At 42.2% G+C, this 23683-nt stretch overlaps 1 protein-coding gene across 1 annotated transcript in view; it reads right to left on the bottom strand.

Annotated features, from left to right (window-relative positions):
- The window catches only part of LOC137325232 (BTB/POZ domain-containing protein 19-like), a 182818-nt gene that overhangs the window by 150427 nt on the left and 8708 nt on the right, over positions 1-23683 (bottom strand). The window contains exon 3 of the mRNA XM_067990087.1: positions 9501-9554. Within this exon, the coding sequence (XP_067846188.1) occupies positions 9501-9554 (54 nt within the window). The remainder of the gene's footprint in view (positions 1-9500; positions 9555-23683) is intronic.

Below are 23683 nucleotides of genomic sequence, written 5' to 3'. Positions count from 1 at the left end.
GGTGCCCAGAATTGGACACAATACTCCAGTTGCGGCCGAACCAGTGTTTTATAAGGGTTCAACATAACGTTCTGCTTTTGTACTCTATGCCTCTATTTATAAAGCCCAAGGTCCCATATGCTTTTGTAACCGCTTCTCAATCTGTCCTGCCACCTTCAAAGATTTGTGCTCATATACACACCCAAGGTCTCTCTGTTCTTGCACCCCCCCTTTAGAATTGTACCATTTAGTTTATATTGCCTCTGCTCATTCTTCCTGCCAAAATATATTACTTCGCACTTCTCTGCGTTAAATTTCATCTGCCACCTGTCCGCCCATTCCACCAGCTTGTCCATGTCCTCTTGAAGTCTATCACCATCCTCCTCAATGTTTACTACATTTCCATGTTTTGTGTCATCTGCAGATTTTGAAATTGTGCCCTGTAAACCCAAGTCCAAGTCATTAATATATATCAAAAAAAGCAGTGGTCTTAGTACCGACCCCAGGGGAACACCCCCGTATACCTTCCTCCAGTCTGAAAAACGACCGTTCACCACTACTCTCTGTTTCACATCACTTAGCAAATTTCATATCCATGAAGCCACTGCCCCTTTTATTCCATGGGCTTCAATTTTGCTGACAAGCCTATTATGTGGCACTTTATCAAACGCCTATTGAAAGTCCACATAAATAACATCAACTGCATTGCCCTAATCAACCCTCTCTGTTCCCTCATCAAAAAACTCAATCAAGTTAGTTAAGCACGATTTGCCTTTAACAAATTCTTGCTGGCTTTTCTTTATTAATCCACACTTGTCCACACCTAAAAGAAAGCTCACATCTGTTCCCGAGATTAATCTCCAATAATTTTTAATATCCCATCTTCATAGTGGCAGGTAAGTAGCTGGAGCTTATAAACATATGTTCTTCAATTTCACTTCTAATTAAAAAAAACAATCTAGAGGTTAAGTGAGAGTCTGATGGTGAGCCCTATAAAAGCAGTGCCCATGAACTGTGCAAGTAAACATGGGTTGTCACTTAGCTTGCCTGTTCACTTTTAAGTCCCTTTCTTTATTTTTGAGTTTCAAAATAAAGTTTTTATTTTAAAAAACTGATTTTCTCCAAATTTATTGGGTATTTTTGGGGTCCAATTTTTTCCTGCTAATTTTATCCCGTTTTTACACTAAAACGGAAAGACCCAGGTTTTTAAGGGTCCTTAGATATAATGATCATAGGAGGTTAGATTGATTCCCAAAATCTACTTCATAAAATTCTTACCTTTGACATGGAATTATGACTCACATGAACGTGAACCAGATCAATCCCCCAAGGGGTTAGTTTATGCTGATTGCGATTCAGGGATGCGCAGGAATAACCTCATGGAAGACTTGACACCTTATTCTGTTCTACCCACAGAATTCCTTCTTCTGCTGGACTTCCAGTCAACTCAACTTAGCCCCTTTCCTTGAAGACAATATTGCTAGATTCAATCCTCATTCCCGAACGAATGATCATTTCTGAAACACCTTATGCCCCAGCTGGCTCTACTTAAGTGAAATCAAACAACACCGCAAAGTGAAATATTGTAGTACAGCTCGGCTTGCGTGAGATCCATGACACACCGACTGTTTCACATAATTATAATTTTTATATCTTAAGCAACTGAGCTTTCTAAAAATGTTTATTTCTTTAATTGAGAGGTATCTGAAGGGCCCAATGAAAATATAGTCCTGTTTTTGTTAAGTGGGGGGAGGTTGTATTCTATTCTGAAACTAACTAGTAGAGACAGTTCTACAATGTATTGGCACTGTGGACTATATTGTTGGACAGACACCACAGAACCAACAGCAACAAACAAACTGCACTTATGCAATCTTTGCCATGCATGATTGTTTCAATATCATGATTTGCCACTTTGTTAGTTTGGTGGCTACAAAAGGTCCATACAGGCCAGCAATGAGGAAACAGCATCTCAAGAGCTGCATGAACAGACTGAATGCTCAGCTAGCCCATGGCCAGAAAAATGGCAGCCAGCATCAATGGTGGCAGCACTGCAATGTAAGGAAGTCATAAAAAAAATTAAAAACCAGCAAATTTGCAGCTATAATAGCTTCTTAACTTGAATTATTGCAGTCTGTCACACCAGATGACTAAGCAAGGTTATTGGAATTTGCAGTCTGAGCCAGAACACAAAGGATGTCAGAAGATACATAATGACAAGTAAAACTTCCAAAAGGACAAAACCCTGACCATTAAACTTAACCGAGCAAAGAATCTATGAAGGGAATCTGAATATTACAGCAAATGACTCATGAACGCCACAATTTTAGTAAGTTGGTTTTTAAATGCTCACAATTCACGAGAAATTCAACACTAACAATCTTCAAGACCTCTTTCTTGAAGACATTTTTTCAAGACATTCTTTTTAATTTCTCATGTGAATCACAACGATTAAAAAAAAATTCTTAAAATAGTGGGATTCACATTTGCAAGTGTTGACAATGTTAAACGCACTACGTTATTCAACCTTGATTGTCTACATTCCACCGAGGACATACGTAAGAACATAAGAAAGGAGGAATGTAAAAATGTTATTCAGACCATTCACTCTGTCAACTAGACCTGAACCATTGTGTTCTAGAGCATATTTATTCATCTATGTCTATTTACTCATCTATACCCCTATAACCTTCAATCCCGTACTTAATTAGCTATTTGTCCAATTCCTTCTTTAAAGGATTAAATGAAGAAACTCTGTTCCACACATCTACTACTCTGTTGGGGAAGCAAGCATTCTTATCAAACATAAATTTCTTACGTTGTACTCATGTTTCCTAATCCTGCATTAACAGTTTAAAGTTGAAATCTCTCCAACATACTCCATTACCCCTCACTATAACACAGCTCCACACATCATGACCCTCACTCAAAACACTCTGCTATGCCATACATTCACTCCCTTGTAAACAAGTATCCTCTGTATAGAATGCTTCTCCCCAATCCCAGATCTTCTGACAGATGTAATTTGATTTTACTAAGAGATGAGCTACACATCCTGACTGACATCAGGGAAGCAATGCTGGGTGAGATATTTTCTGAAAAGCCTTCAGCTTGTAGCACCCTAGACACATTTGAACTTCTGGAATTGGTTTAGGAGGCAGGTCCAGGCCTGCAGGGGAGCACAAAACATAGTCAAGTTCCATATTACAAGGCACCAAATCTCAGCAAAGAGAAATAATATTGACAACCATTTCATAGAGGGAATTAATCATTTACATTCTGAACCAGTTAGGCACATGTACAAATACAAGTAAAACATCAAATGTATAGTTAGCCTGCCAAGATATTTTGGGTTTTTTTTGGCTTGAATCAGGGATTCTATATTCTGTATTCCAAGCAAATTCAAATTGTGCATTGGAATTTTGTGCTGAGATGAGAATTAATATTGATTATTCTTTGCAGTCAGAGAGAATTTATAGCCCATTATTTTACACCTTATTTTAGACTTTTCTATTGATATCAAGAAATCCACATTCTTCTCCACTACTTAGAAGTGCACATTGTGCATGGTTTTAGGTTCATGTCTTTGATTGTCCCACACAAAGTAAGTTTCCCAACTTGACCTGACTGGAGGAATGGGTGTACGGGTTTTTGGCAGAATGAATCACAGTCTCCTGAACCTCTTACGGGCTGGTTGCAGAATAGTCCTGGTAGAAAGTCTGTGAATTTTCTATATCTCTTTCCTTCTCAAACAGAAAAGTATGAGAGATGTGAGAGGGGTCCTGAAACTGGATAGAAATGACTTCCCCAATGACTTAACTGGCCAAGTCAGTAAGTAACTGACCAGGAAGCTCCCAGGCTCAATTTACAGGACGTGCTGAGTTAGCTGATTTCAGCCAGTCTGGCAGCAAGCAGGATGCTACAAATGGTGTCAGTGTCTCCTGGGTTAGGAAGAGGAAAAATCTGCTCTTAATTGCAATCTAGTAACCCCTGTTGGAAGTGCACGTGTGTAGATGTTGGGGGGGTGGGGGGGGGAGGGGTGAACAAGCTCAGCTGCAATGCCCCTTATAGTTAAATAGCCTACTGACACTATCTAGGCTCTCACATCAAGAATAGACACTTGGACAAAGTGTTGGAGGGTGATCAGCACCAATAGAACAGTTCCCCAGCAAACAGCCAATGCCTTCAGGACAAGAATGAAATGGAGAGGAGAAAATGGCATGGGGAGAGGGAAGTAGAAATATAACTATAACAAAAATGTACGGAAATTAATTAAATAAAATAGAGTATGCAGTACTGAGACTGGCAGCATCTCCGGCACAGGTTTAGGACTCATAAGTAATCAGCAGTCTTTAAATAAATGGTTCTTGTTACTCATCTTTGTCATGCTTATATGTTAAAGGAGTTTTGATATCCATTGTAACTATGGTGATACTTAACCACTTTTGACAGCAAACAGGCAGTGTTCAAAAACCCATTTCAGAGACACGTTATCAAAACTCTTGCTCCTTCCTTTACCACTCTCTGAAACACAGTTGAAACGTATATTTGAGATGCGTTAGTGTGTTCACACATGAAATGTTTTTCCTTTGAAGTTAGAAACTGGCCTGCATCGTGGAGAAAACGTTCTCTCTCACAAGCACTGCATTTTGTACGATGACTCACTTTAATTAGGGACAAAAAAATCCATTTCAACATGCAAGATAATTTGGGAAATTCAAAAGCAATCTTGGAGTTAAGATAGAATGTACAACACGACAGGAGGCTATTCAGCCCACTACATGTAGCAGTGTTAGTTCTTCAAGTGGAGCTATCTATTGTAATCCCTGCCCTTTCTCAATAACCATTTATGTTCCTCCTTTTCAAATACTTATCCAGTTCCCTTTTAAATTATGTTATAATGTCTGCCATGAAAGCCACTTGTGGTAAAACATTCCATCTTGTGTGTGAGAAAAGTTCTTCTAACTTCTCCTTTCATTCTGTTGGTGATAGTTATGAGACTATGCCCCCTTGCTACTGATTCACCAAATCAGTGGAAACAATCTTTCGCTATTTACACTTTCAAAACTTTTCAGAATTTTGATAACCTCTATTAAATTGCCTCTTAATCTTCTCCGTTCCAGTAATAAAATTTGATTAGAACAGCTGAAAAAAATGGAGCTTTTATAAAGAACAGCTGAGAAATAGACTAATTTCCCCTTTACAGAATCGCTTCCAGTAGAAGTGGTTCTATACAATGCTGGAGCTTCTAATGTTGTGCTTTCTACCCATTTATATTTGGGGTTGGGTTGCACAGCACTGGCAGCAAAGAAGCTACTGCATGTGCAAAACATGACTTAAATTTCCCATCCCTGGCCTGGCCTTGCTCAATGACTGTGGATATAGGCCAGCAAGCATACAACTGCAATGCTAGCTAACCAAGTCAGAAAAAATGGCAAGCAGTGGTGCTATTATATCTGTAACACTACAGCCTTTGGAGGAGTTCAAGAAAATCACCCCTTGAAGTGCTTGTTAGCACATCCAGAAGCAGCAATATCATCTAATTTACATTAAGGCATTATGGACTGCCGTATGCAGCAGCACATCACTATTGCTGGAGAAGTATGAAGTAGCTCCTTGGAGATACAGATGTGTGGTACAGATGATGTCATTCTGTTAGTGCTCATCTGGAGGGAAAATGCCAACAGGCACTGGTTGACCGAATGACCTGTTTCCATGTTGTAACTTCTATGTATAATAACAATGCAGTGTCTAAAAAGTCTGTAGTTTGCACAATGGACTCAGGGTTACCAAAACAACTAGCCATCAATTCAAAAAACCCATGTAAGATTTTACACAAATAGTTAATGGTGGGAAGTAGAGCTCTCAGTATTTTATTGGGATAGCTACCTGAGGGAAAAGACCAGATGTTATTTCAATACTACCGCGACACGGGATAGAAAAGCAAATAAGAATATAAGAAATAGGAGCTGGAGTAGGCCTACGGCCTCTCGAGCCTGCTCCGCCATTCAGTAAGATCATGGCTGATCTTCGACCTCAACTCCACTTTCCTGCATGATCCCCACATCCCTTGGTTACCCCAGAGTCCAAAAATTTATCTATCTCAGCTTTAAACATATTCAACGACTCAGCATCGACACGCCTCTGGGGTAGAGAATTCCAAAGATTCACAACCCTCTGAGTGAAGAAATTCCTCCTCATCTCAGTCTTAAATAGCTGACCCCTCATCCTGCAACTATGCCCCATAGTTCTAGACTCTCCAGCCAGGGGAAACAACCTCTCAGCATCTACCCTGTCAAGCCCCTCAGAATCTTATTTGTTTCAATAAGATCACCTCTCATTCTTCTGAACTCCTGAGAGTATAGGCCCATTCTATTCAATCTCTCCTCATAAGACAACCCTCTCATCCCATGATTTAATCTAGTGAACCTTCATTGCGCCACCTCTAAGGCAAGTATATCCTTCCTCAGATAAGGAGATCAAAACTGTACACAGTACTCTCACCAAAGCCCTGCACAATTGTAGTAAGACTTCCTTACTCTTGTACTCCAACCCTCTTGCAATAAGGGCCAACATGCCATTTGCCTTCCAAATTAATTGCTGTATTTGCACGCTAACTTTTTGTGTTTTTTGTACCCAAATCCCTCTGAACACCAATATTTAATAGTTTCTCACCATTTAAAAAATATTCTGTTTTTCTATTCTTCCTAACAAAGTGAATAACCTCACATTATACTCCATCTGCCACTTCCTTGCCCACTCGCTTAACCTGTCTATATCCCTTTGCAGACTTCTTGTGTGCTCCTCACAGCTTACTTTCCTACCGAGCTTTGTACAGTCAACAAACCTGGATACTTTACACTGGGTCCCTTCATCTAAGTCATTAATATAGATTGTAAATAGCTGAGGCCCAAGCACCGATCCTTGAGGCACCCACTACTTACAGCCTGCCAACCTGAAAATGACCCGTTTATCCCTACTCTCTGTTTTCTGTCTTTTACGGACAGAGGATAGAATCCTCTATCCATGCTAATACATTACCCCCAACCCCATGAGCCCTTGTCTTGCATAACAACCTTTTATGTGGCACCTTATCGAATGCCTTTTGAAAATCCAAATATATTGCATCCATTGGTTCCCCTTTATCTACTCTGCTAGTAACATCCTCAAAAAACTAACAAATTTGTCAAACATGATTTCCCTTTCATAAAACCATGTTGACTCTGTCTAATCATATTATGACTGTCTAAGTGCCCTGTTACCACTTCCTTAATAATGGATTCCAGCATTTTCCTGATGACTGATGTCAGGCTAACTGGCCTATAGTTCCCTGTTTTCTCTCTCTCTCCTTTCTTGAATAGCGGTGTTACATTTGCTACCTTCCAATCTGCTGGGACCGTTCTAGAATCTAGGGAATTTTGGAAGATCACTACCAATGCATCCACTATCTCTGCAGCCTCCTCTTTTAGAACCCTCGGATGTAGGCCATCAGCTCCAGGGGAATTATCAGCTTTTAGTTGCGCAAGTACTTTTTCCCTACTGATATTAATTACTTTAAGTTCCTCACTCTCATCAGACCCTTGGTTCCCCACTATTTCTGGTATGCTTTTTGTGTCTTCTACTGTGAAGACAGATACAAAATATTTGTTTTACATCTCTGTCATTTCCTGATTCCCCATTACAATTTCTCCTGTCTCAGCCTCCAAGGATTCCATGTTTACTTTCCCCTATCTCTTCCTTTTTAACAAATTTGTAGATGCTCGTACAATCTGTTTTTATATTTCTTGCTAGTTTACTGTCATATTCTACTTTCCCCCTTTTTTCAATTTTTTGGTCATCCTTTGTTGGTTTCTAAAACTCTCCCAATCCTCAGTCTTCTTCGCAACATTATAGGCCTCTTCTTTTAATCTAATACTATCCTTAACTTCTTTAGTTAGCCATGGATAGATCACTTTTCCAGTTTTGTTTTTATTTCTCAATGGAATGTATATTTGTTGAGAATATTGAAATATTTCTTCAAATGTTTGCCATTGCTTTTCTACAGTCATGCCCTTTAATTTAATTTCCCAATCAACCTTAGCCAACTCGCCCCTCATACCTACGTAATTGGCTTTGTTTAAGTTTAAAACTCTAGTTTCGGACTTAAGTGCGTCACTCTCAAACTCAATGTGAGATTCTATCATATCATGATCGCTCTTCCCCAGAGGATCCTTTACCGTGAGATTATTAATTAACCCTGTCTCATTATATAATACAAGATCTAAAATAGCTTGTTCCCTGGTTGGTTCCATTACATATTGTTCTAGGAAACTGTCTCAAATGCATTCCATGAACTCGTCCTCCAGACTATCTTTGCCAATTTGATTTGTCCAGTCTATATGCAGATTAAAGTCCCCCCCCCACCACCGATTATTGCATTACCTTTGTTACAAGTCCTATTATTTCATGATTAATACTCTGTCCAACGATATAGCTACCATTAGGGGGCCTATAGACTACTCCAACCAGTATTTTCTGCCACTTGTTATTTCTTATCTCCACCCATATTGATTCTACTTCCTGATCTTCCAAGCCAAGATCCTTTCTCACCACTGTCCTTATGTCATCCTTTATTATTAGGGTTACATCCCCTCCTTTTCCATTCTGCCTGTCTTTTCTAAACGTCACATACCCTGGAATATTTAGCTCCCAACCATGGTCACCTTGCAACCATGTCTCTGTAATGGCTATTAGATCAAACCCATTTATCTCTATTTGTGCAACTAATTTGTCTATCTTGTCACAAATGCTCCATGCATTCAGATTTGTGCCTTTAATTTTGACTTTTTACCATTTTTCCCTGCTTTGACAGATCTCATGCATATTTATGCCATCTTGGTGGAATTACCATTCAAACCTAAGTCCGTATTTACATAATAGTAAAGGCCAAATATATGCATTTCCTTATCTTTATGTATGGTACACATTCCTGTAAAAGGAATACAATTTACTCACAACTAGTAACTATATATTATGCGTAAAATACATTTTTCTTTAAATCTTAAATTTATCTATTTGTGAATTTAAAGTAAAATAAACTACGTCACTTGTTAGTGCTCCCCATCATGTTCCAACGCGCAGAATCAGAGTGGAGCACACAGGTACGGGAAGAGGTATTTAATGGAGGAAGAAAACATTTATATTTAATGTGAAACCACCTAAAAGCGTGCAAAAAAGTGATGAAACTAATTTGTAAAATATATAATCAGTAGACTCCAAAATAATCTGAGCGCATAAATGCATTGGTATAGTTTCTTCTCCTTGCCTATCCGTACAAATTCCATCAGCAATCATGAATCATAATATGGGCAGTATTATGAAATTAGGAAGTCGCATTGCGCAAAAATTTATGAATCACTGCCCAGCCCGATGATTTCTGTTGAACTCACAGCAACGTATTTCAGATTTCTACATACTCACTGCAACAGACTACATTACCCTTCCGATCTCATTACCCAGATATTATTTATCAGAAGTCTTACCTTTTGAAGATCATCTAACCCATATTCCACAGCTGATGTGAGTACATCCAGAGCCTGAAGAATTGAAACAAGATATCAGAAGGTTGAAGGAAACAAATTAATGGAGATTATCATGCATTAGTACTGATTCTATTTAATGGGATCCTTTAATCTTGAGGCAAGAATGATGTGTACATATGTACAAGTACGGTGGCATAGTGGTTATGTTACTCAACTAATAATCCAGAGGCCTGGTCTATTAATCCGGAGACATGAGTTCAAATTCCACCACGGCAGCTGGGGAATTTAAATTCAGTTAATTAAATAAAATTTGGAATAAAAAGCTGGAATAAAAATAGCTCTCTAAAACCGGAATAAACCGGACAGACCACCCGCCATTCGACCACCAGGCACTGGACACAACAAAGGCAAACCACACCCAGTTGACTCTGCAAAGTCCTCCTCACTAACATCTGAGGATTTGTGCCAAAATTGTGAAGCTGTCCCACAGGCTGCAACCTGACACAGCCATACTCACAGAATCATACCTTTCTGCCAATGTCCCAGACTCCTCCATCACCATCCCTGGGTATGTCCTATCCCACCGGCAGGACAGACCCAGTAGAGGTACCGGCACAGTGATATACAGTCAGGAGAGAGTGGCCGAGAGTCCTCAACATTGACTCCGGACCCCATGATATCTCATGGCATCAGGCAAACATGGACAAGGAAACCTCTTGCTGATTACCACCTACCTTCCTTCTGATGAATCAGTACTTCTCAACGTTCAGAAGCACTGAGGGTAGAAAAGGCACAGAATGTACTCGGGGGGGGGACTTCAATGTCCATCACCAAGAGTGGCTCGGTAGCATCACTACTGACCGAGCCCTGAAGGACACAAGGAAAAAACCTACTTGACCTTGACGATCCGGATTCTTTCCCCTCAGTCTGGTCCAGTAATAACTGAAGTCGAATACATTTTAAAGTTCAGCACAACTTTAATAGCAGGGTTCTTAGTCTGCAGCATTGATTTGGACTCCTGATAGAGTCCCTCTATGCTGGCAGAGCAAGAACAAGAAACATACAGAAATCCACACGTTTTTATACAAATCAATAGGGTTGGAACATACTTAACGAGGGTCAACACCAATCATAAGCCGGGCATAGGTTGCCATGCGAGGTTACATTATTTCCGGCCAATCATAAATAATCATGTGCTGACTATGTTGCTGTTAGACATCAAAGGGGACACTTCCTCATCTTCCAACTTGGAATGTTCTTCCCTGTCCCTTCTGTTCCTTATCTCCCAACCTGGAATGTCTTTCAACTTTGGCTAAGCTCGTTACCTATATTGATCTGCCATAAACATGGAGACATTCAGACCAGTCCTTGACTCACATCAAAGACCTATCATTGATAAGCATGATGTGGAGATGCCGGTGATGGACTGGGGTTGACAATTGTAAACAATTTTACAACACCAAGTTATAGTCCAGCAATTTTATTTTAAATTCACAAGCTTTCGGAGATTTTCTCCTTCCTCAGGCAAATGTTTCAAGATCTCCTTGAAGCCTACGCATTTATACATATTGAACAATAATAAATGGTGTTTACAGACTGCCTCTGCAACTGCCCGTTGCCAAGGCAATCACCGTGTTCAGACAGAGAGGTGTTACCTGCAGAACCTCCGAATACACATTCAATAAAAAAACAAACAGGGAAAAAAAAACAGAGAAAAAAAAACACAGAGAGAGGCAGAAACATCCGGAAGGCAGAGAGAGCCAGCAAATGACCCATTATATTAAAAACAGATAACATTTGTTCGCTGGTGGGGTAACGTGTAGCGTGACATGAACCCAAGATCCCGGTTGAGGCCGTCCTCATGGGTGCGGAACTTGGCTATCAATTTCTGCTCGACGATTTTGCGTTGTCGTGTGTCTCGAAGGCCGCCTTGGAGTACGCTTACCCGAAGGTCGGTGGATGAATGTCCATGACTGCTGAAGTGTTCCCCGACTGGGAGGGAACCCTCCTGTTTGGCGATTGTTGCGCGGTGTCCGTTCATCCGTTGTCGCAGCGTCTGCATGGTCTCGCCAATGTACCATGCTCTGGGGCATCCTTTCCTGCAACGTATGAGGTAGACAACGTTGGCTGAGTCACAGGAGTATGAACCATGCACCTGGTGGGTGGTGTCATCTCGTGTGATGGTGGTATCTGTGTCGATGATCTGGCATGTCTTGCAGAGGTTACCGTGGCAGGGTTGTGTGGCGTCGTGGACGCTGTTCTCTTGAAAGCTAGGTAGTTTGCTGCGAACGATGGTCTGTTTGAGGTTGGGATGGAAAGGATGGAAAGGCAGGAAAGGATGCCCCAGAGCATGGTACATTGGCGAGACCATGCAGACGCTGCGACAACGGATGAACGGACACCGCGCAACAATCGCCAAACAGGAGGGTTCCCTCCCAGTCGGGGAACACTTCAGCAGTCATGGACATTCATCCACCGACCTTCGGGTAAGCGTACTCCAAGGCGGCCTTCGAGACACACGACAACGCAAAATCGTCGAGCAGAAATTGATAGCCAAGTTCCGCACCCATGAGGACGGCCTCAACCGGGATCTTGGGTTCATGTCACGCTACACGTTACCCCACCAGCGAACAAATGTTATCTGTTTTTAATATAATGGGTCATTTGCTGGCTCTCTCTGCCTTCCGGATGTTTCTGCCTCTCTCTGTGTTTTTTTTTCTCTGTTTTTTTTTCCCTGTTTGTTTTTTTATTGAATGTGTATTCGGAGGTTCTGCAGGTAACACCTCTCTGTCTGAACACGGTGATTGCCTTGGCAACGGGCAGTTGCAGAGGCAGTCTGTAAACACCATTTATTATTGTTCAATATGTATAAATGCGTAGGCTTCAAGGAGATCTTGAAACATTTGCCTGAGGAAGGAGAAAATCTCCGAAAGCTTGTGAATTTAAAATAAAATTGCTGGACTATAACTTGGTGTTGTAAAATTGTTTACAATTATCATTGATAAGACAATGCAGGCCTGCTGACTAAGCAAACATATGGCCCAGCAGGAGGGCCAGGCCACTTGTATCAATCTCAGTTACTAACTAATTAACCCTTTCTAACCATTTTGCATTCTGCTTCTTTGCCACGTAGGCATTTTAATATTTTACCGAAAACTGACCACGTAGGGATTCTCAACCTCGTCCTCAGCAATCTACCTGTCCCAGTTGTAAAATCTCGCTACGAAAAGCCATAATAGGAATAAAACCGGATGGACCACTAGGCACCGGACACAACGAAGGCAAACCAAGCCCAGTCGACTCTGCAAAGTCCTCCTCACTAACATATGGGGACTTGTGCCAAAATTGGGAGAGCTGTCCCACGGACTAGTCAAGCAACAGCCTGACATAGCCATACTCACAGAATCATACCTTTCAGCCAACGTCCCAGACTCTTCCATCACCATCCCTGGGTATGTCCTGTCCCACTGGCAGGACAGACCCACCAGAGGTGGTGGCACAGTGAAATACAGTCAGGAGGGAGTGGCCTTGGGAGTCCTCAACATTGACTGCGGACCCCGTGAAATCTCATGGCATCAGGTCAAACATGGGCAAGGAAACCTCCTACTGATTATCACCTACCGCCCTCCCTCAGCTGATGAATCAGTCCTCCTCCATGTTGAACATCACTTGGAGGAAGCACTGAGGGTAGCAAGGGCACAGAATGTACTCTGGGTGGGGGACTTCAATGTCCATCACCAAGAGTGGCTTGGTAGCACCACAACTGACCGAGCTGGCTGAGTCCTGAAGGACATAACTGCCAGACTGGGTCTGCGGCAGGTGATGAGCGAACCAACATGAGGGAAAAACTTACTTGACCTCGTCCTCACCAATCCACCTGTCGCAGATGCATCTGTCCATGACAGTATTGGTAGGAGTGACCACCGCACAGTCCTCGTGGAGACGAAGTCCCGTCTTTGCACTGAGGACACCATCCAACGTGTTGTGTGGCACTACCACCGTGCTAAATGGGATAGATTTAGAACAGATCTAGCAGCTCAAAACTGGGCATCCACGAGGCGCTGTGGGCCATCAGCAGCAGCAGATTTGTATTCCAGCACAATCTGTAACCTCATGGCCCGGCATATTCCTCATTCTAACATTACCAACAAGCCAGGGGATCAACCCTGGTTCAATGAGGAGTGTAGAAGAGCATGCCAGGAGCAGCACCAGGCGTACCTAAAAATGAGGTGCCAACCTGGTGAAGCTACAACTCAGGACGACATGCATGCTAAACAGCGGAAGCAACATGCTATAGACAGAGCTAAGCGATTCCACAACCAACGGATCAGATCAAAGCTCTGCAGTCCTGCCACATCCAGTCATGAATGGTGGTGGACAATTAAACAACTGACGGGAGGAGGCGGCTCTGTGAACATCCCCATCCTCAATGATGGCAGAGTCCAGCACGTGAGTGCAAAAGACAAGGCTGAAGCGTTTGCAACCATCTTCAGCCAGAAGTGCCGAGTGGATGATCCATCTCGGCCTCCTCCCGATATCCCCACCATCACAGAAACCAGTCTTCAGCCAATTCGATTCACTCCACGTGATATCAAGAAACGGCTGAGTGCACTGGATACAACAAAGGCTATGGGCCCCGACAACATCCCGGCTGTAGTGCTGAAGATTTGTGCCCCAGAACTAGCCAAACTGTTCCAGTACAGCTACAACACTGGCATCTACCCGACAAGGTGGAAAATTGCCCAGGTATGTCCTGTCCACAAAAACGACAAATCCAATCCGGCCAATTACCGCCCCATCAGTCTACTCTTAATCATCAGCAAAGTGATGGAAGGTATCGTCGACAGCGCTATCAAGCGGCACTTACTCACCAATAACCTGCTCACCGATGCTCAGTTTGGGTTCCGCCAGGACCACTCGGCTCCAGACCTCATTACAGCCTTGGTCCAAACATGGACAGAAGAGCTGAATTCCAGAGGTGAGATGAGAGTGACTGCCCTTGACATCAAGGCAGCATTTGACCGAGTGTGACACCAAGGAGCCCTAGTAAAACTGAAGTCAATGGGAATGAAGGGGAAAGCTCTCCAGTGGCTGGAGTCATACAAAGCACAAAGGAAGATGGTAGTGGTTGTTGGAGGACAATCATCTCAGCCCCAGGACATCGCTGCAGGAGTTCCTCAGGGCAGTGTCCGAGGCCCAACCATCTTCAGCTACTTCATCAATGACCTTCCCTCCATCACTAAAGTAGTGGACAGGGGAATGTCAATGGATGTTATTTATATGGACTTCCAAAACACATAAGAGACTGTTAGCTAAGTTAGAAGCCCATGGAATCGAGGGAAAAGTACGGATTTGGTTAGGAAATTGGCTGAGCGAAAGGCGACAGAGAGTAGGGATAATAGGTAAGTATTCACATTGGCAGGGTGTGACTAGTGGAGTCCCGCAGGGATCTGTCTTGGGGCCTCAATTATTCACAATATTTATTAATGACTTAGATGAAGGCATAGAAAGTCTCATATCTAAGTTTGCCGATGACACAAAGATTGGTGGCATTGTAAGCAGTGGAGATGAAAACATAAAATTACAAAGCGATATTGATAGATTAGGTGAATGAATTCCATCTGCAACAGTTTTGCCCAATGTCGACAAATGGTAAAAAGTTAAAAACAGTGGATGTCCAAAGGGACTTAGGGGTTCAGGTACATAGATCTTTGAAGTATCATGAAATGCAGAAAATAATCAATAAGGCTAATGGAATGCTGGCCTTTATATCTAGAGGACTGGAGTACAAGGGGTCAGAAGTTATGCTGCAGCTATACAAAACCCTGGTTAGGCCGCACCTGGAGTACTGTGAGCAGTTCTGGGCACCGCACCTTCGGAAGGACATATTGGCCTTGGAGGGAGTGCAGCGTAGGTTTACTAGAATGATACCCGGACTTCAAGGATTAAGTTACAAGGAGAGATTACACAAATTGGGGTTGTATTCTCTAGAGTTTCGAAGGTTAAGGGGTGATCTGATCGAAGTTTATAAGATATTAAGGGGAACAGATAGGGTGGAGAGAGAGAAACTATTTCCACTGGTTGGGGATTCTAGGAGTAGGGGGCACAGTCGAAAAATTAGAGCCAGACCTTTCAGGAGAGATTAGAAAACATTTCTACACACAAAGGTTGGTAGAAGTTTGGAACTCTCTTCCGCAAACAGCAATTGATACTAGCTCAATTGCTAAATTTAAATGTGAGATGGATAGCTTTTTAGCAACCAAAGGTATTAAGGGATTTGGGCCAAAGGCAGGTATATGGAGTTAGATCACAGATCAGCCATTATCTTATCAAATGGCAGAGCAGGCACGAGGGACTGAATGGCCTACTCCTGTTCCTCTGTTCCTCTATGGTCAGAAGTGGAGATGTTTGCTGATGATTACACAGTGTTCAGTTCCATTCGCAACCCCTCAGATAATGTAGCAGTCTGTGCACGCATGCAGCAAGACCTTGACAAGCATGCAGCTCGGGCTAATAGGTGGCAAGTAACATTCGCACCAGACAAGTGCCAGGCAATGGCCATCTCCAACAAGAGAGAGTCTAACCACCTCCCCATGATATTCAATAGCATTACCATCACCAAATCCCCCACCAGCAACATCCAGAGGGTCACCATTGATGAGAAACTTAACTGGACCAGCCACATAAATACTGTGGCTACAAGACAGGTCAGAGGCTGGGTATTCTGCGGCGAGTGACTCACCTCCTGACTCCCCAAAGCCTTTCCACCATCTACAAGGCACAAGTCAGGAGTGTGATGGAATACTCTCCACTTGCCTGGATGAGTGCAGCTCCAAGAAACTCGACAGCATCCAGTACAAAGCAGTCCACTAGATTGGCACCCCATCCACCACCCTAAACATTCACTCCCTCCATCACTGGTGCACCGTGGCTGCAGTGTGCACCATCTACAAGATGCACTGCAGCAACTCGCCATGGTTTCTTCGACAGCACCTCCAAAACCTGCAACCTCTACCACCTAGAAGGGCAAGAACAGCAGGCATACTACCTGTACATTCCCTTCCAAGTCACATACCATCCTGACTTTGAAATATATCGCCATTCCTTCATCGTCACTGGGTCAAAATCCTGGAACTCCCTACCTAACAGCACTGTGGGAGAACCTTTACCACACGGACTGCAGCAGTTCAAGGCGGCGACTCACCACCACTTTCTCAAGAGCAATTAGGGATGGGCGATAAATGCTGGCCTTGCCAGCGACACCAACATCACATGAATGATGCCCCTACAGTCAAAGAACCTCAGTCAATGTCTAAACTAACAAATGAAGAACGGCCACATAAGCAAGGTTCCAGAAGATGGCAGCGCTTATGAAACCATACCGCAGTATGAATTAGCATCTTCAAAAGAAGAGGGAACATAGGACATAGGAACACAGGAACAGGAGTAAGCCATTTAGCCTCTCAAACCTGTTCTGGCATTCAATGAGATCATGGCTGATCTGTGACATAACTCCATATAACTGCCTTAGCCCCATATCCCTTAATACCTTTAGTTAACAAAAATCTATCAATCTCAGACTTAAAATTAACAATTGAGCTAGCATCAACTGCAATTTGCGGAAGAGAGTTCCAAACTTCTACCACCCTTTGCATGTGGAAGTGTTTCATAACTTCAATCCTGAAAGTCCGGGCTCTAATTTTTAGGCTTTGTCCCCTAGTCCTATGCTCCCCAACCAGCGGAAATATTTTCTCTCTATCTACCCTATCAGTTCCCCTTAATATCTTGAAAACTTCAATCCAATCACCCCTTAATCTTCTAAATTCCAGGGAATGCAACCCTAGTTTGTGTAATCTCTCCTCGTAATTTAACCCTTGGATACCAGGTATCATTCTAGTAAATCTACACTGCACTCCCTCCAAGGCCAATATATCCTTTCTAAGGTGCGGTGTCCAGAACTGAACACAGTACTCCAGGTGTGTTCTAACCAGGGCTTTGTCTAGCTTAGAATAACTTCTACCCCTTTTATTCTAGTCGTCTAGATATAAAGGCCAGCATTCCATGATTATTTTCTGTACCTGTCCATGACGTTTTAATGATTTATTTACATGGACCCCCAAGGCTCTTTGGGCCTCCACTGTTTTGAGCTTTTCACCATTTAGAAATTATTCTGATATATCCTTTTTAGGTCCAAAGTTACCTCACACTTGCCTACACTGAAATCCATTTGCCACAGTTTTGCCCATTCACTTAATCTATTAATCTCTGTAATTTTATGCTTCCATCTACACAGTTATAATGCTGCCTATCTTTGTGTCATCGGCAAACTTGGATATGTGGCTCTCCATCCTTCTCAAGGGCAATTAGGGATGGGCAATAAATGCTGGCCTTGGCAGCGACGCCCACATCCCATGAACGAATAAAATAAAATCCTGTCATCTAAGTTGTTAATGCAGTGAATTGTTGCGGCCTCAACACAGGTCCCTGTGGGACACCACTAGTCACATCCTGCCAATTTGATTACCTGCCCATTATCCCTACTCTCTGTCTCCTGCCACTCAGCCAATTTCCTGACCAGGTCAATTATTTGCCCTCAATTCTATGAGCTTCAACTTTAGCTAACAGTCTCTTATGAGGGACTTTATCGAATGCCTTCTGGAAGTCCATATAAACAACATCCATCGACATTTTTCTGTCCACTACTTTGGTCACCGCTTCAAAAAATTCAATCAAGTTAGTCAGGCATGACCTACCCTTTACAAATCCATGCTGGCTCTTTCTGATCAGCTGAAAATTTTGACGGTGTTCAGTCACTCTATCCTTAATTGTAGACTCTAGTAATTTTCCGACAACAGATGTTAGGCTAACTGGTCTATAATTCCCTGGTTTCTGTCTCTTGCCTTTCTTAAATAGCGGAGTGACATGTGCAATTTTCCAATCAAGAGAACTTTGGAAGATTATAGTTCGGGCATCTGCAATTTCTCACCTACTTCCTTTAAAAACCTGGGATGGAAACCATCTGGTCCTGGGGATTTGTCACTCTTTAGTGCCATTATTTCCTTCATTACTGTTAATTTGCTACGTTACTTATGATGAGTCCCCATCCCTGATTCAAAATTAGTTTCCTTGGGGTGTCCAGCATGCTATCCTCTTCCTCTACTGTAAATACTGATACAAAGTAATTATTTAACATGTCTGCCATTTCCTTATTTTCATTTACAATATCACCATTATCAGTTTTTAAGGGGTCTACAGTGCTCTTGACTACCTTCTTTTTCCTAATATAACTGTAAAAAATGTGTCGATTTTGATATCCCTTGCAAGTTTTTTTTCATACTCCCTTTTTGTAGCTCTTACTATCTGTTTTGTCACTCTTTGCTGTTCTTTGTATCTCTCCCAGTTGCCAGGATCTATGCTATTTCTTGCATTTTTGAATGCTTTTTCTTTTAGTTTTATGTTGTCCCTTAATTCTTTTGTCGTCCATGGCTTTTTTTTTGGCAAATAGAGTTCTTACTCCCTAGGGGTATAAACTGGTTCTGTATCACGTTAAATTATTTTTTGAACACCTCCCACTGATCTTTTGTTGTTTTATCCATTAACAGATTTACCCCGTTTACTGTGGACAGTCTCTGTCTCATCCCGTTGAAGTCGGCTTTACTTAAATTTTAAATCTTAGTAATTGTTATGGCTTTCTCCCTTTCAAAAACATCGAACACCATCATTTTAGGATCGCTACTAGATAAATGTTCACGCCCCGTTAGGCTGTTAACTAAATGTGGCTCATTATTCAATCTAATATGGCCTGCCCCCTTGTAGGTTCTAGTCCATATTGTTGCAGAAAGCTGTCCTGAACACACACAAAAAATTCGCTACCTTTCTGACACGAGCTCGTCTGCTTATCCCAACCTATATGAAAGTTAAAATCCCTCATTAAAACCACTCTACCTTTGCTACTTGCTTATCTAATCTCTGCATTTATACATTCTGCCACTTCACAGCTGCTACCAGGGGGCCTATACACAACTCCAAGGTGATCTCATTGAAACATACAAGATTCTGAGGGGGCTTGACAGGGTAGATGCTGAGAGGTTGTTTCCTCTGGCTGGAGAGTCTAGAACTAGGGGGCATAGTCGCATAGTCTTAAATCCTTTTCTACTCTTAAGTCTACCCATAAAGGGGGAGAAAATTAACAAAATAAATTTCAAGAACATAAGAACATAAGAAATAGGAGCAGGAGTAGGCCATACGGCCCTTCGAGCCTGCTCCGCCATTCAATAAGATCATGGCTGATCTTCGACCACAAGTCCACTTTCCTGCATGATCCCCATATCCCTTGATTCCCCTACAGTCCAAAACTCTATCGATCTCAGTCTTGAATATACTCAACGACTCAGCATCCACAGTCCTCTGGGGTAGAGAATTCTAAAGAGTCACAACCCTATGAGTGAAGAAATTCCTCCTCATCTCAGTCCTAAATGGCCAACCTCTTATCCTGCGACTATGCCCCCTAGTTCTAGACTCTCCCGCCAGAGGAAACAACCTCTCAGTATCTACCCTGTCAAGCCCCCTCAGAATCTTGTATGTTTCAATGAGATCACCTCTCATTCTTCTAAACTCCAGAGAGTGTAGGTCCATTCTACTCAATCTCTCCTCATAGGATAACTCTCTCATCCCAGGAATCAATCTAGTAAATCATGGATACAAATCACTCCCAAGAGAATGGGTAACACAGTGGGTCTGTATACTGACCTTTTGCCTCTGGGACATAATCTGCTCAGTCTCCTATTTCTAATGTAAAGACCTCACGCGTAATGAGTTTGGGATTTCTCAGCCTAGGTCCCGTTCAATGCTTCCTGTGGGTAGACATTTCGATCTAAAATTCAACTGAGAAATGTGTGGCAAGGAAGAATGTTGATTGACAGAAAGTTTCTTTAGTGGGGCATAAGAAATGAATTTTGAAGCTAGAATTTCTAACTTGGAACACATTTGTTCCTTTAGCAAAACTAAATGTTAGGCTCTCCTCCAAATAGTTTGTGAATCCTACGATTTCAGATCTGCAATAAATCAAGTTGCAACATGTCTAGTGTTGAATGCCATCTATTCACTCAACCCAATCAATAAGAACATTTTAGTTTTCAATTGATGAAAGGAGATTTAAATTCTATCACAGTATAAGGGCTACTGAATAAGCAGATCTGAAGATTTTGTGTATTACGTGACTAATCAAACGCCATGAGCTAACGATTTCACTGTTATTTGTAGCTCTAGGAGTGACCTGGGCTAAAGATTCCAATGTAGTATACAATGAAGATTCGGCAAGTGATCAAAAGTAATTATTCCAGTGCAGTATGGGACTTGATCATTGCAATAAGCTTTTCAGCACAGCTAGAAAAATTGAGAACTCAACCCCTCTTGCTGATTTGGCAGGCAGGCTGAAAGCAGTCCACCTCGCTCAGTCTATGGAGAGACTCTCCAACTGTTATTAATGGCAAAGGCCTGGAGTTTCTGCTTTGGGTGCAATCAGTATTTGGGCGCACATTGCACCGGTGCAATTTACGCCAAGTTTCCACTAAAATGCATTAACATAATCACAAACGTAAAATCAACCATGAATCAGTGCAATTCGGCAGCTTTTAACATAGCGTAATCATTTATTTTTTAACCAATAAAAGACATTCATTGATGTATTCAAGACATGCATTTAAAAGTAGTAACCTGATGCAGTTTTATTAATACAGCTGAAAATGGGTTTATCACTAAAAATAAGGATTTTTAACCAGTGTCCAGTCCTCTACCTGTGGGTAACCTAATTTTAAATCATCAAAGATGACCCAAAAAAAACTATACCGAACCATTCAATACTTTCATTGATGTACACCACTCAGTTTCCTAGTAAATTAAACATTTTTTAATATTTAAAAACATTTAAAATGTGCCTACTAGTGCCTGTGCGCCTAAGAAAATGCGCTTAATTTTAAGGCTCTCCTCGAACAGCAGCAGGCGGCCGCAATTGGCGGAAACTCACAATCCTCGTTATTTCGATTGGGGGAGCGGCCAGTTTTGTGGGTGGAGCCAGCTTCAGCAAAATGATTTTTGAGCCAGCGCAAAAGATCGTGGAAATTCAAATTACGCTGGGCACAAATTACGCCCAGTGCAAATCGAAATTCCACGATATTTTGCGCTGATCCGGCTGGATTGCACTGAAAAAGCCAGCGCAATTTAACGGAAACTCAGGGCCAATATTTCTGATACTGGTGATCCCTCTCTTTGACACAAAGATTTAATTTTCAGTTATAAACTAAGTACTTGGAATGAAATCTCAGCATTAAATGAAATTCAAAAAGGAGCCCTAGCATCATGATGGCCCTAACAGACATCACAACTTCCAAAAGCACTTCAGATACACAGCACCTGAGCTTTGCTCCATCCACCAGCACTGTCTGCAGCGCTCTACACAAGCACATCTACATAACACATGGGCATTCTTATATCTGTGCACATTTTCTTTCAACTTTTACCATTATAAATTCTCAAATCCACATTTATAATGGAAACTGTCTATGTAAACTGGTCACATTGTAATTACACCCTCCCACCACTGCCGATGCTGTAGCGCCTCAGTTTTGTGTTTCTCAGCTCCTCAACTTGTACTGCAGAGAAACTCCTCGGTTCCAACCAATTCTCCTTCAATGCTTCCCAAATTGCAGTAGTTTGCTATTTAACTATCTACTTAATATATTAAAATTCTTACATCTGCACACACTTCCTGTCAAGGGGAGGATGAAATTACAGCATAACAAGTTTAGAATGGAAGTTTCCATTACAAACATGAACAGGAATTTATAATGGAAATGTAAAAATAAGGACAAAAGGCATAACTTTGAATTATCCCCCCTTCCCCAACCCCACTTCACCTGAAGACTACACTCGATTCCCCCCACCCCACCCCACCCCGTGTACAACATCATGGGAGACTGACTAGAATGAAAGATAGTTTGTGTGCATTTCATATCATAGTAGGTACAGCACAGGAGATGGCCATTTGGCCCACTGTGCCTGTGCCGGCTCTTTGAAAGAGCTATCCAATTAGTCCCATTCCCCTGCACTTTCCCCACAACCCTGTAATTTTTTTCCTTTCAAGTATTTATCGAATTCCTTTTGAAAGTTACTATTGAATCTGCTTCCACCATCCTTCCAGGCAGTGCATTCCAGATCATTACAACTCGCTGCGTAAAAAAATGTTTCCTCATACCGCCTCTGGCTCTGTTGCTGATTACCTTAAATCTCTATACACTGGTTACCAACCCTTCTGCCACTGGAAACAGTGGAGTATTTTTACACCAATGTTATCTTGAAACCAAGAATACAAAAAAAAGTGGTGTTTTCTGGGGTGGTTGGATTTTACTGGGGATAAAATCGAGGATGCAGGACAATTAGGAAAATACTGGGATAACTGGAAGCTCTAGATTAATCATGATTGACAAATATACAACAGGCCAAAAAGTTCCACTGCTGAGAACTGCCAAAAACAGAAAAATTCTCAGCAGCTGTTTTTTGATAGGTTCACAGCACAAAACTGACCGATGCAAAAGATATTTATTGGGCCAATTTTAACTTGCCAAAGTTGGTATTAACAGGACAATAACGGCCTCATGTTGGGGTCAATAGACTTACCACCCTGTTAATACCACCATTTTTACAAGGGCCTACCGCTGGTTTGCCAAAGCACCTGCTTGTTTCAGGCAATAGGCCCCTTTTAATATAATAATCAGGGTTCAACAACGTGCATAGGATCCCGACTGCCATTTAAGGACAGATCAAGAAGGAGTGTGCACCACGCACTGTCTGACCTGTTTAGCGGAGAGGCCCAAAAAAGGTAAGTTTTAAATTATTTTTGTGGGGCCAGGAGCAGGAGTGCTCCTCCAAGCCCCATAAAAATAATCTGGGTAGTGTACAGCCGAGCATCCCCCCACCTCCCCATTACAATCACGACCCCCTCACAGCCTCCCCTCCCCCACTGCGATCACAACCCCTCCCCCTCCCCCCCCTCCCCCCCCCCCCCCCCACTGCGATCTGTCTCCCCTCCAAGACTTAGCTTGCCACCAGCCCAAAAGCAGTGAACTGCATCTGGACGCCCGACTGTTACCCGCAGCTCGCAGGTTCTATTTAAATGAGGCCCGGTC

This window comes from Heptranchias perlo, chromosome 9 (genome assembly GCF_035084215.1).
Source record: "Heptranchias perlo isolate sHepPer1 chromosome 9, sHepPer1.hap1, whole genome shotgun sequence".
Lineage (NCBI taxonomy): Eukaryota > Metazoa > Chordata > Chondrichthyes > Hexanchiformes > Hexanchidae > Heptranchias > Heptranchias perlo.
Note: the sequence above shows the minus strand (reverse complement) of the source record. Positions and strands in the feature narration are given on the sequence as shown.